At 33.4% G+C, this 13876-nt stretch overlaps 4 protein-coding genes across 4 annotated transcripts; 2 read left to right on the forward strand and 2 right to left on the reverse strand.

Moving 5' to 3' along the window:
- Positions 1 to 260: 260 nt before the first annotated feature.
- On the reverse strand, positions 261 to 3452 carry CYM1 (Cym1p; the record flags this gene model as incomplete). The annotated part of the gene is made up of 1 exon (XM_015614282.1): positions 261 to 3452. The coding sequence occupies one exon, from the start codon at positions 3450 to 3452 to the stop codon at positions 261 to 263; it is 3192 nt and encodes a 1063-aa protein (XP_015464887.1).
- Positions 3453 to 3832: 380 nt separating this feature from the next.
- OAC1 (Oac1p) lies at positions 3833 to 4840 on the forward strand (the record flags this gene model as incomplete). The annotated part of the gene is made up of 1 exon (XM_015614283.1): positions 3833 to 4840. One exon carries the CDS (start codon positions 3833 to 3835, stop codon positions 4838 to 4840), a length of 1008 nt encoding a protein of 335 aa, XP_015464888.1.
- A 477-nt stretch (positions 4841 to 5317) lies between these two features.
- Positions 5318 to 7792, forward strand: MUB1 (Mub1p; the record flags this gene model as incomplete). The annotated part of the gene is made up of 1 exon (XM_015614284.1): positions 5318 to 7792. One exon carries the CDS (start codon positions 5318 to 5320, stop codon positions 7790 to 7792), a length of 2475 nt encoding a protein of 824 aa, XP_015464889.1.
- A 138-nt stretch (positions 7793 to 7930) lies between these two features.
- Positions 7931 to 13354, reverse strand: ESP1 (separase; the record flags this gene model as incomplete). Its single annotated transcript, XM_015614285.1, has 1 exon — positions 7931 to 13354. One exon carries the CDS (start codon positions 13352 to 13354, stop codon positions 7931 to 7933), a length of 5424 nt encoding a protein of 1807 aa, XP_015464890.1.
- Positions 13355 to 13876: the final 522 nt, after the last annotated feature.

Genomic DNA, 13876 nt, shown 5'->3' on the forward strand with positions numbered 1-13876 from the left:
TAGATATAAAGCATAAATATGCAAATTTATATGTCTATCATATTAGACTGTACATGCATTAAGCCAGAGTGGGTAGGTGGGTTGCACTTGAGTAGAAATATATAATGAACTAAACCGGGTCTAGGATGCATGTTTGACTCGAAGAACCGTAAAAACCACCCATAAATCTCTATGTCCCATGGTCTATATGCGATCTACAGTACTATGGTATTTAACATGAAATTATTTATTTACAGTCTATACAATATTTAAAGATAATATTAGGCAGTTAATTTCTTAATATTCCACTGAGAATCATTAGGATCTATGTTGAGAATTTCATTATCCCCAATAACTGTAACAACGTCTGTTGTGCCATTCAATAAGTATTTCTCAGTAACATTTTTTAAGTCTTCGTAACTAACATCCAAAAATCTTTCTCTTCTCTCTTGCCTCATTTCGTCCGTAATGTGCTCAAGGAAATCTAAGGAGCCTTGCAGAGAAATATGGCTAGGTGCGTCCACACCTTGGAATATGGTTAATTTTGCTTCTTGCAAATCCTTTGGACCCCATCCACCATTTTCAGAATCCAACATTTTACCTAATGCAACTGAAGGTGAATCTCTGAATGATTCTACTGACTTGAGTGGATTAGGATCCCTATACGAGTAGAAATTTAAACAGCCACCCAAACCATCAAACAGTAACCCACCTCCGTATGCTCCATTTGCTTCTCTTATAACAGAATGTAAATGTTTGAAGGTCAATAATTGTGATAAAACACGTAAAGCAGCTCCGTCTTTAGTAGTATATGCAGCTCCTAACTTAGCTAAAGAAGCATATCCAACTTGAAAAGGTAAGTCAATTAGAGTGTTATGACCATTGTTATTCAAGCCCAATTTATTAGTATTGAATTGGGATATCAAAGATGATAACTCATTGACGCCTACAACTGGGTTAGTATTTGATTTCAATAAGTCATCAAATTTTCTAACCATTTTTTCATTATCAACAACAGATTCATTGTCACCAACTAAACTGTATTCGAAGCCTGATTGGTTTCCATCAGTAAAACCATCAACCAAATGATGTTGAATATCCTTTAAAGCTGGTAAAAGCTCGTTGATTAAAAATTCTCTGCCCTCAGTATCTAATTTTCTATTCAAATCCAGAATAAACGAAACTTGACCTATACCACCAATCAAATTATGAATATACTTTGTAGGTGTAAGTTGCGAATTACCATGAGAATTTGCATATGAATGACCTGAATCAGCGATTGTGTTCATTTGATTCTGTCCTAAATTTTTGACCAACGTAAATAACTTATCAACAACTTGTTCATCTTGAGGATTAAATTTCGTTCCTGTTAAAATTTCATACCATAAATCATACACATGCTGAGATTTGTCTTTCAAAGCCATTCCGGACAACATAAATTTCATATTAGTCTTGGAGATGTCAAAAGGATCAGTTTTAACTGAAACATTAAAAGAAACGCCACCAGTTAACTTTTGAATTTTTGTTTCCAATTCAGTTATTGGAGTTTTACTTGTACCAGCTAGATTCGTAAGACAGCAATTGAACAATGGCAAATATTTATAGTATTTAGAAGGTAAGTATGAAATATCCTTAATAGCATTCATATAAATTAACCCATTTGTATCAACAATTCTCTTTTGAAGCTTCTTAGAATTCACATTTGCAAAATCAAGGGAATAAAAATCACCCTCTCTTGGAATATCTTTAACAGTTAATGTCGGCAATACTGATACATCTTCCTCTTTCTTCTGCTTCTCGGACAATTCAACACTTCTTTTAAAGATTACCTCTTTATCTTCCTCAGTTAATGCCTCAACTTTAGTTTGCAATCTTTCAGTTTCTTCGGATGATAAATTCTTTCCAAAACTTTCATCAGGTTCCATGGTGAACTTGAATTTTGGAGTACTATCTCTAAAAACTGTTTCTTCAAGTAAGTCTTGAAACATCTTGAGACCATTCAGTTTATAATCTTCTTTGAATCTATTTAAAATATGATCAACTTGTAATGATTTAACCGGATTCAATCCATTCACCCAAGTTGAAACAACTGAGCTTAATAGACCTAAACCAAATTCTGGTTTATGCTTTTTGAAGTTCAATTCAATCTGGTGTAAAATTGCTTCAATTCTATCACTAAATGCACTTTCTTTTCCTTTCTGAAGTTCTGGAACGATCTTCAGGACAAAAATCTCATGCACTTTACCTTCTAAATTTTTAGCTTTTTCTAAGGTTAAGTTATTCAAACCAATTGTAAAAGATAATAAGGCAGTTGTAGAGTCTAAACCATAATTCACACTGAAGTCCTCTCCGTATTCCTTTTCAATTAATTCTTGGTAAAAAGGTGAGTTATGACCGTCACATAACAAAGAGCTCAAAACTTTCCATTTGAATACCTCGTACTGTTTAGATTCATCTAACGGGTTTCCAATTACCCAAGTAACCGAAGACTTATATTGCTCTTCAATTGGTTTGCCTGACATTGTGTCAACGGGTCCTTTCACAGTAACATCGGATTTATAATTTGGATTAAGATCAAAAATTGGTTTTCTAACATTGGATCTCACCCCACGGCTACCAAAGAAATCAAAAAATTCATTTAATTTGTTTAAATGATTAACCAATTCAATATTACCATAAGTAAAAGTTTTTGAGTTAGATGGGTGGTAATTTGAAGAATGGAAATCAACTAAATCTTCATACCTAAGATCAGTAATATTATTCGGATTACCACCAGAATTATTTAATGAGCCGTATATAGCTTCTTGGAATTTGATCCAATAGTAATATGCCGAGTTAGAATATTGGCCTTTCATCTCATTATAGACAACGCCCTTAAAGATTATAGGACTTTTAGGATCTGAAAGATCTGAATTCTCTAATCTCCAACCCTCTTGCATGAAACTCTCGTGTGTAAGGAGTGGTTCGAAAACTGATGATAAATATACATCCATCAAGTTCTCAAAGTCCTTCGCATTAGTCGTAGCAAACGGATAATATGTGTAATCATGGCCTGTCATGGCATTCATAAAATTACTCAATGATCTGTTAAGCATTTTGAAAAACGGATCTCTGACCGGATACTTGAAAGACCCACAAAGCGTTGTATGTTCCAATATATGAGGAACCCCAGTGGCATCAGGAGCATTTGTCTTAAATGCTACCAGGAATACATTGTTTTTGTCATTAGGTGTATCTAAATGTAAATGCTCTGATCCAGTTCTAGAATGCTTTAATCTGACCGCCACAAGTGAAAATTCGGGTATAGGTTGAACTTGTTCAATCACATACCCATGCATATTAAGTCCGATAGGGTATTTACTCAAAATTTCACCTTGTGTCACACCTGAAGTGGCCATGGGTCTCCTTTTCAACTGGGTTATCCCCAAGTTCCCACTCTCCTTTCTAGAAACTCTATTAGCCAACCTTAACATTCTTAATCTTAATAAAATATTTACCAGAATAATGTCATCAAGATTCCTTATAAATCGCAACTACAGTGCTCGCTAAGAAAAATCTGGCCCTAATGGTGAAAAACTACCCATTTTTAGACATATTCATCTAACTTTGCACATTCGAGTATTTATTATATTATCTACACGTTACAAACATTCTAAGGTTCATTACAATCGTTGATGAACCTCATATGCTATTTTATATACTATCTTCATTAGATATACTAACAATGTGGATGAAATCCACGATTACACGTGATGATCCAAGTAATACCGGGCCGCTTTGAAATTTTTCACTATCAGGTTGACAGATTTGATAAACACCGAAATATTTCTGACATTATAACATAAAAGGTCTAATGACGGTCAAAGAACAGCTGGGTAGTAACCCGAATAAAAGTGCTGCAGAAAATGTTTCGACATTAGGTGGGTTTTTGGCAGGTGGTTTGGCTGCATGTGGAGCAGTTACATTCACAAATCCTATAGAATTGATTAAAACAAGAATGCAGTTGCAGGGAGAGTTGAGTAAAAAATCAGATGCTCCTAAGTTGTATAAAAACCCGATCCAGGCTTTTGGACTCATATATAGAAAAGAAGGTATCAGAGGGTTGCAGCAAGGTTTGGCATGTGGCTACTACTATCAACTAGGTCTTAATGGGTGTCGTATTGGACTTTATGAGCCTAGTCGTTATGCGATAACTAAGCTTTTGAATCCTTCTAGTCTTAAAGAGGGTGAAAAGGTTCCTCAGAACTTGTGGATCAATGTTCTTTCGGGTTTTGTAGCTGGTGCTGCAGGTGCTGTGGTTGCATCCCCATTTTTTCTTATTAAGACCAGAATGCAGTCGTATTCAGGAGTCAAAGCAGCATCTGCTGAAGGTAGTCAAAGTGTTGGCCAGCAAACTTACTATAAGAACGCCGCAGATGGCTTGCTGAAGATCTACAAAGCTGAAGGTATTGTGGGCTTATTCCGTGGTGTTGACGCGGCTATTTTGCGTACTGGTGCAGGTTCTGCTGCCCAGTTACCAGTCTACAACTTTACAAAGTCCCTATTGCTAGAATACGACATTGTCGAAGATAATTCTACTGGTTTGCATTTCATTTCTGGTGCCATGGCCGGTTTGGGTGTTGCAATTGTGATGAACCCATGGGACGTCATTTTAACGAGAGTTTATAACCAGAAAGGTAACTTGTATAAAGGACCTATAGATTGTTTTGCTAAGACCGTCAAGACGGAAGGTTTCGGTGCGTTATATAAAGGTTTCTACGCTCAGTTGTTCAGAATCTGGCCTCACTCTATTCTTACGTTAATGTTCATGGAACATTGTATGAAAGCCATAGAAAAAATTGAAAGAAAATTACACAGCTAGTTTCCACTGTTTTTAACAGGCGTATTGTATATTTAGTTAGTTTCACGGCTTCGTACCTATTTATTTATTAGACATCTTACAGTTAGTATACATGTAGATTCATGAACTGAAGAAATTCACGTGACTCGCCGATGCTTAAAGTGGCGAACACAATTTTAGGTGCTAAATAGACCAAAAAACATTGGATGATTTGTCAGTATACATTAAAGGTATAAATTAGTTATTGGAAGTTTAAATTAAGTCCCTTCAGAAGTTGAGTTCACTCATAGGATCATATTAGGTACACTGGTAAATTTGTTCTATAAAAAAACATTAAATATTCAAAGCGAAAATCTCAATTGATTACGCCTTTCTAAATATTCATATTCGGTCACTATAAACATAATTGACATTAAATCTTTCCAAATTAATGGACTTTGAAATACAGAAATAAAATATTCATTTAAATACATATTGCAAGAATTTTAGACGAAGTATATGCGTGATTCCAATTATAAATCAGTATCCAATAACAAAGCAGCGGTTACCATAACGACTAGTCTTTATGACCGAAGAGCGTTGGATGTGACGTCGGATAAGCCTTTGGTCAATTCCTTGAACCATTTGACTTATTTGGTATCGTCTCTGGCCAAAGTGAGAGAAACATTGTCTGTTGACGGGGGTATAGAAAGACTTATTGAAATTTTGCATGAGTGTCATAACCTGACTTTTAACTTGAACGACAATATTTTCAACAGCGAGAAGAAGCTATTAACTGCATGGAAATGGACATTAGCATTTCAATGTTTGGTGTTGATCGGTACAAGAGGAACAGAAAAAATAAGACAAGGGTTAGTGAAGGCGGGCATTTTACCTATAATCGCGACCGTTTTAGATAACTATCTAACTCTTCACGAAAGAACTTTCATTCATGCAAATTCTAGACAATCGGCATCTTCAAATGATCTGCAGTCGCAGAACCCAACTCAACAGGCACAAACTAGCCAGCAGAGGCAACAAATGCACCAAATAATGCAGACACAACAAAATAATGATATTGCACCCACTTCTGTTTTTGATAACACTGTCTCTCCATTAGCGACTGCTCCTGGTACTGCTGATGGAAATGACTCGTTTGTTGTCTTTAATAGCACAAATAATAATAACAATCTTTTTGCAGGTGATCTTCCCAGCCTTGATCAAGAAACGAACAACGATACAAACAATATCCTTGATCAACTAGATTCTTTTGCACAAGTACCAATGTCTATGTCAAATGCACCTACACCGACTGCTGGAGCAATTGAGACTAATTCGATCAACAATCCAAACCAATCAACAACTTTTTTCAACAACATACATTCTTATAATTTGACCAGTGATGATTATGATAATCTAACTGTAGATCAATTGTTTAAGTTAATACGTGTTCATAATTCTACTGCAACCAACAAAATTAATGAGACCTCAGTAAACAATGATTTACGAAGAAGGTATTTAATTATCAATATAATAAAGAAATTAAGAGAAGAAAAGGAAGGAGATATTTTAGACGATAGGTTTATTGACGACTGTGATTATGATATGGATAATAGTTTACAATTTTTGTCTGATATGTATTTGCAGGATGACAAAGCCACCCAATTAGTTACTTTAACTAACTCTAAAATTTCACCTCGAAACTTTACGGAGACGGGTGTAGTTATTCCAAGAGATGATGATATTGTATGGTCTTTACAGTTATTGGCATATATTTCGAAATACCCGTACCTTAAAGATGTGCTACAAAATACACACCTTGTGATTGACATGAGTATCAGGGATAAGCAATTGAAGCTATATATTGAAAAGCAATTGAAGTCTAAGTTAAAAAAGACATTAGCACTTAATTCTCGGCCAACAATTAGACCTAAATCAAGAAAGAACAAGGCACACTCACAAAACAAGGATTCTGATATCGAAAGATTCAATCCTTCAGCTTCGAATTCTCCACAGATGCTAAATGATTTCAATTCAATTCAGAGCGATGACTTGATCCTCAGAGATAAATTTGAACTCTCAAAAGGAGATGAAGATAAAGAAATTAATATCACAGAAAGCGCAGAAACTGATGACTTCGAAGATGATGAAGATGATGAAGAAGATGATGATAATAATAACAATAATGATAACGTAAATGATAAATTAAGAAGCCTGATTTCTGAAGATGACTGCGAAGATGAACATTACATAGCCAAATTAACCAAGGGAAATGACAGCGTTGAGTATCTTGGTCACCTAAGTCATTTGTATGGGTCTATTTTAGATGCTGAATCGATAATAAATGATTTGGACCGAGAAATAGCGTTATTTTACATTAGTGAAAGGATTAATCGATATATTGAAGTTGAGTGCAAAAGTTTAAGTGATACAATCACTTCGAAACGACTTGAGCAGAAACTGTATTTGACTTCCAAATGGAATTATGATACCTATGATAACTTTGATATTGATGATGATTCTAATTGCCAAAAGGATTCAGATTATGATGAATCACTAGTTGAATATAAGAAGGTGAATTTATTCCCTATGGTTGAAAAATTTACATTTTTGTCTGGTACAGATATGTATTATTGGTCAGGGGTCATAATGAGGAATTCTTGTAGGAGAAGTGAAATTAGGGGTGGTGTTAGGCAATGCGGTAATCTTGAATGTGGTAAATGGGAAAAATACCCTAGAGAGTTTCTGAAATGTCGAAGATGTAAAAGAACTAAGTATTGTTCGCGTGAATGTCAAATGCGAGCCTGGCATTGCCATAGAAATTGGTGCATACCAAGCAACTCAAGCTCTGGAAGTTCAATTACTACAGGTACTAACAATGTCAACACTTCTAGTCTGCATGCAAATATAAATCCAAATGCCACTAGTAATGATGACCCCGGTTCTATTCCGAATACCCAGCAATCTTCGTCACAATCTCAAGAAGAAAGCTAATTTATGATGCATTATAGGTTTTTTAAAATTGGTTTTTTACATAGATAGCTTATATCTTTACAAATTTTCATTTCAATCTTGATTGAAAGCTTGTAGAATTTATGGATCTATATAATATCGATCTCTACTCGGTTTCCGCTATTTTAAAATCATTGGTAAGCCATAAACTATAGGAGCAGACCCATTTAAGTATTTTAGAGTACAACGTTCTCGGCTATCACCGACTGCTTTGCAAATATTAACACTATCCGAACTAGTAGTTCCTAGCAAGCCCCATTTTTCAAACACCGATAGACTAAACATATCAATATCCTTGTCAGTAACATCCCACAAATTAACGACTACCATGGGTGATCCACATATAAGCCAGTTATAAACAGTACCGTTTGGTTCTAATAACCCATTGTAATTCAATGCTCCTGAGGAGCAACCTATCAATAGACTAGGTGGTAATATATGATTATCGTTATTGCATGCAGCCTTTAATAACGATGATGTACGAATGAATTGCTCGCATCCTCCATGGCCCAAATAAACAAATAAATCCATATCCCCAAGTTTGTGAAGAACCTCATCTCCGTTAGGTTGTGTGCCGATGAGACCTTCCCAATTCTCTTTATCAATGAAAAATGGTTTAAACTTTGTCTGTGTTCGTATTAAATCACCTCCAGGATTAATCAAGTAGTATAGATTGTTCGATGTTTCTATATTTAATGACTTATGCCTCGACTTTAACATGTCAAGTAGGGTTCCAATAGATGGAACTCTAGAAATCGATCTACCCTTCAAAAAATTAAGCGATTCCCAAGGAAAAGATGAGCACTTTGCACTTGGAACAAGTATTGTATGGCTTTCCCTGTAATCTGTATGAACCAACGGCCTATTCTTCTTCTGTGCATACGTACTTAGCAACTTCTCTAGTAAGTAATGAAACTTTTCGATATCAATTTCATCGTATGCATTTTGCTCTCCATGATATGTTAATGAATCGAGAATAAATAAAATTAAATCATTGAGAAATTTATAGCTTTTTTGCTTAAACTCTGAATCATCTATTTCTGCATGATCTTCTCGATACATTTCACACATGCTAAGAAACAATTGCAAAACATTATTATCGAAATCCATAAACTTGTCTTCCGCTAACTTCAGCATCCGAGAAGGTAATATTTCATTTAACAAACATTCAAAATCAAAACCAAAAGCTGATAAAAAAGACTCATTTGTAGAAGGATCATCAAATATTCCCTTATACCCACCCAACCAGTTATTTTCAACATGATCTAATAAATGTTTTAATTCTAAATCCAAGCTAAATCTTAGCTTCCACCAATTTTTCCTATCCTCTTTAGACTTAATTTTAGATGTCGTCTCTATTCTAGTTGATATATCACTTTGTTTAATTATCGACTCTAATGCTTTTATCATTTCATTGAATGACATTTCAAGTGAGTCACCTTCATTACTTTTTTTATTTAATGGAATTCTTAAGAAAAAAGGTTTCTTGTAGGAATACTTATGCATCTTAGATAACAATAAATCTCCAGTGTAAGGACAAATATCAATTGTAATAATTATCCATGAACTAGGCAAATATTCGGCTAAATCGTTGAAAAATTCGCTAGTAACCAAATCAATTTCTCTGTTAATAAATCCATCGTTAACCTCAGATGGAAGTAATTCATTATTGTTAGACTGTGATGTAACAGTTTCATGATTGATAGATCTATCATTCAAAAAAGGAAGATACCGAGGCAAGTCTTGCAAATAATAAAGATACGATAAAACTGAGTTTTCACCACTTACCAAAGAGAAATCAGACTTATATATTGCAACTGATGAAAGTAAGGATAAGCATCTAAAAAAGACTTTATTCAAATCATTCAACTCGTAATTAGATAATTGCTTTAGTCTTTTGGATGACAAGCAATTCAATAATATTTCTTTAGTTTGAATCAAGTTGTTGATTATATCTATCTGATTAGATATGTTATCATAGACTGGTTTAACTGACCCTTGGAACTTCTTCTCTTCTTTAACTATGCAAGGTAATGCAATACATGATTCATCCATCAGTGAAAAGCATGGTATTAATAGTAATTGTTTAAGTGCATTAGAGGTTTGTGTCTTTGCCAAAGATATCGTAGTGATTATCCTACTATATTGATCGTCTTCATAGCGATTGTAGTCACCTGAATCTGGACTATAGTCAAATTCATATAAGGATAACAAATATTGAAGTTGTATTCGCTCGCTTCTTGAATCAATGAAACTTGACATGGATATCAATGAAGATGTTGGAATAGTTCCTAATTCTTTCCAGGAAAATTCTAATAATACTTCCAAATCTTTTTTATAACTCTCTTTTCTTGGTAGACAATTACCATTTTCCTTTCCTTTCACGTTGAATTTCAACTCTGCAGCTAAGAATAACAAGTTACTTAAAATTCTAGCAAGTCTGATATTTCTATTATCCATCTCTATCAGTTTATATATATTATTCCCTTCGGTTAAGGATAAAAATGCAGCCTCCATATTCTCTAACATAACATAAAAGTTTGTCAAATAAAAAGAGTTTGAACAATTAACAAATGGAGCAATATTAGCTTCGTCCAATTTCTTAAATTCCAGTAAATAGTATAATAAATCTCTCGATATTCCCAATCGTTTGAGAATATCTATTATAGTTTTGTAGCATTCGAATAATAATGAAGCAGTTTTCCATTTCAATTCATTGTACACTACTTTTCGAATGTTATTACCCAATTTCTTTATAATTGAATAAACCACCTTAATACATAATTTCACGTTATCTAAAGCATCGTAGAAATTCGACAATTGGATATTAAATTTACATGTAAGTAACTGGAATCGAGCTATTATGAACAAATTTTCAAACTTTAATTCTAAAGTCATGTCAGGGCCTTGATTCTTCAAGTTAAATTCCAGCTTAGAATCTAGGAATTTCAAAATTGCAGTGGATTTTTCCTTAGCATGAGTCTTATTGCCAATCAACAAACAATATTCAAACTGCAGTAATTTCCAATTCATTATATCTTGATTTGAAACATGTTGCAAGCAATCGTTACTTGAAGAATATTTCGATAGTTGCTTTAATAAAGTACCTGAAGATGTCAAATGATTTGATGCATCTAGCGGTAAACCTAATTTTATACAGGCATCACATAATTCTAATTCAAGCAACAAACTATTCTGGTAAACCTTAGGTGCATTATCAAGAGTTGGTCGGTGCTGCCTATAAACCTGGATCAAGTGTATGACTCGTCCTGTCAAAGAATTGTATTTTAAATAATTCACAAAGGTTCTTAATATTTCAAACTCATAGTCAATTATAAACATATTACTCTGGTCTGATCTTTCAAGCCAGTCTTCGAATAGCTTTAGCGAATCTGTTAACATTTCTTCGTTCCATCCGATATTTATTACCTCCTGTAAGCGTACACCGCTTAAAAAAAGAATATTCAAATCATTCAGAGAACAAGCGTCTGTAAATATGTCAACCACAAAATTATTCAATCCATTTAAATTGAAATAATGATATATGCAAATTAAATTTAGAGTGGAGTCTTTTAGGATCAATTTCTTCATAATATGATTAATCAAATCTGTTTTCTGCCTAACATTGTTTGACTTCTCTAAGAAGCAGACTAAATTGATAAATAAAATACACTTGAAATTCTCGCTTAGTTTGCTTTCATCGCCGAAAATTAAATTCACGATCGAAGCATCAGATACTAGACACTTAGCTAATAATTGAATTATTAAGGGCATTTGGAATTCTGCCAAGTCGAAGAACAATTGTTGGAACCCCGTTTTTTTGGTATCGATGGCATCTCTCAAAAATCCAAGGAGAATGGATGTAGACTCTTCGAAGTTTCTCATCTCATATAACGCATTAACAATCTTCTGAACTTTGCTTTGGAGAAACTTGAAATTTTCAGCAGTCTTCGTTTCAGCGTTGTAGCTGTAAATGAACAGTTCATAAGAAATTGCGAGCTTCCAATAATCTTTAGGTATATTCTTTTCTTTATTCCCAAGATTGAAAAAAAGATTGGAAAGATTTCGTATTCTTTTAAATTGCCTAAATTTAGATAGTATGTTGAACAAATCCTGAAGCGTGTTAGAAAGAAACTTCAAAAATGATTTTTCAGTCTTTTCACTATTGACGAGATCTTTCAAATATATTGTAATAGAATCGAATATTATTAAATGATCACAGGAAAGGTTCTTTAAAGTTTTAAATGCAAGATTAAAATATGATGTACATATCTGGATGCTGGAATATGCTAAGGTTTTATCAACTGCGCAAAGCGTGGTCTTTATAAAACGTTTCATAGAAGACAAGAATTCAGGGTCAGATGCTATATCTGTGTCACATTTTACTTTTGGCAGCAAGTAAAATACCAATTGATCTAATGAAGCTCCAGATAAATTATCTATTGCTTTATTTACCGCAGTTATTATCTCTGATCGAGGATATCGAGTGGAAGGTAGTTGGATGCAATCTAATTCAATTCTTAGTTTTTCTAGAGATACCGATGAGTTGCCATCCAATTGTGATAATACAGACTTTACGTCTTCAATATATGGTAATAATTGAGCATTTTCTTGAGTATTGAGATCTAGTTGTATATTCGAATAATCTCCTGACTTTAAAAGCTGATATTCAATTGATTTTATGGTGAATAAACTTTGAAAGTAATACAATTCAGTCAAACTCGGGCCTTTGACTTTGGTCACTAATATGCAAATAATCTTAAGGAACCCATTAATCATTTTATTTAAGTTATTGACGTGTTTGTCTTTATTTGAATATTGAGTATAAGAATATGTTAGCCATTGGGAGAAATTTCCGGTTGATAAAAAATATGGTGCAATAGCTCCAAATAAGGATATGTTTAGTTTGCGATCTCTATTAGATATTATTAGTTTGAGATTCAATGTAATTGTTTGAAGGATACATTGAATACACATAAAATGAAACGCAATTGTTAAATTTACGATTTGCAATTTGTGATTTTCATCTAGACATTCTAGAAACGTCTCATTAAAAGGAATTCCTTGTAGTAATTCCTCGTAACCTAGTCCCGACGTATTATGCCAATCAATAGAAGATTTAACATTTATAACTTTATTTATTATTTGATAGATCAAGCCTAATTCTGCTAGCGATACATCTATTTTCTTCAATGCAATCAATTTAATGACGTAAACTTGATGCTTTTTTATAACATTAATATAGTCTTGTGTCTTTGAAATGCTGCTATACACGCATCTGAATGCTTTTGATATCACTTCTAATAGGTTTTGGTGTTCCTCATGATTAAGTACACTTGAGTCAATGCTCTCATCTTTCAATACAGCATCTATGATCTTAATAGCCGATAATTCAATACTGACCTTTGTTTTGCTTGGTGATTGGACTTGTACGTTCTGTCTCCTGGAAGAATGAAGTGGGCTGCCGGTATAATTGTACGATTGCAAATATGAAGTTAGTAGTGGGTCCAATGAAATGTAATCCTTTATTGATTCCAGGATCATCACTATTTGTTAAAGCAATTCTAAAGCTATTGGTATGTCTCGTCTATATCTTACGTGTGGTCTAAAGATTTGCCTTATTGTTTGTGTTTACATTTCAAAATTTCTTTGTGGTTTGCATACAAGCGCTATTTGCAATCTTCAAAATATGTGTTGCATTTACAACGTTTATAACATTAGTAGGGTCACAATGATATTCTTTAGATTAAATGATTAGACTTGTTTGATAGTACAGTTTATATATCATAATACTATATTAAGTATCTTTTTATCGTGAACGAGGTATCTTCAAAATTGTGAAAAATATGAAAATATTGAAAATTGTCAAAAATATTGCTAAACTTATTAGAATAATCATACACAGGTCTTAATATAATCATGAATTACAATTTAATGTTTAATGTTTAACTAATGATATAAAATTAAAAATATATTTATAAATCTTCTTCATAGATATAAGTCAAGATATTATAACGCTATGAGTATAGGTTCAAAATAATTTTTAAAATTTATCTTTCAGAAAAA

This window comes from Debaryomyces fabryi, assembly GCF_001447935.2.
Source record: "Debaryomyces fabryi strain CBS 789 chromosome Unknown contig00212, whole genome shotgun sequence".
NCBI lineage: Eukaryota > Fungi > Ascomycota > Pichiomycetes > Serinales > Debaryomycetaceae > Debaryomyces > Debaryomyces fabryi.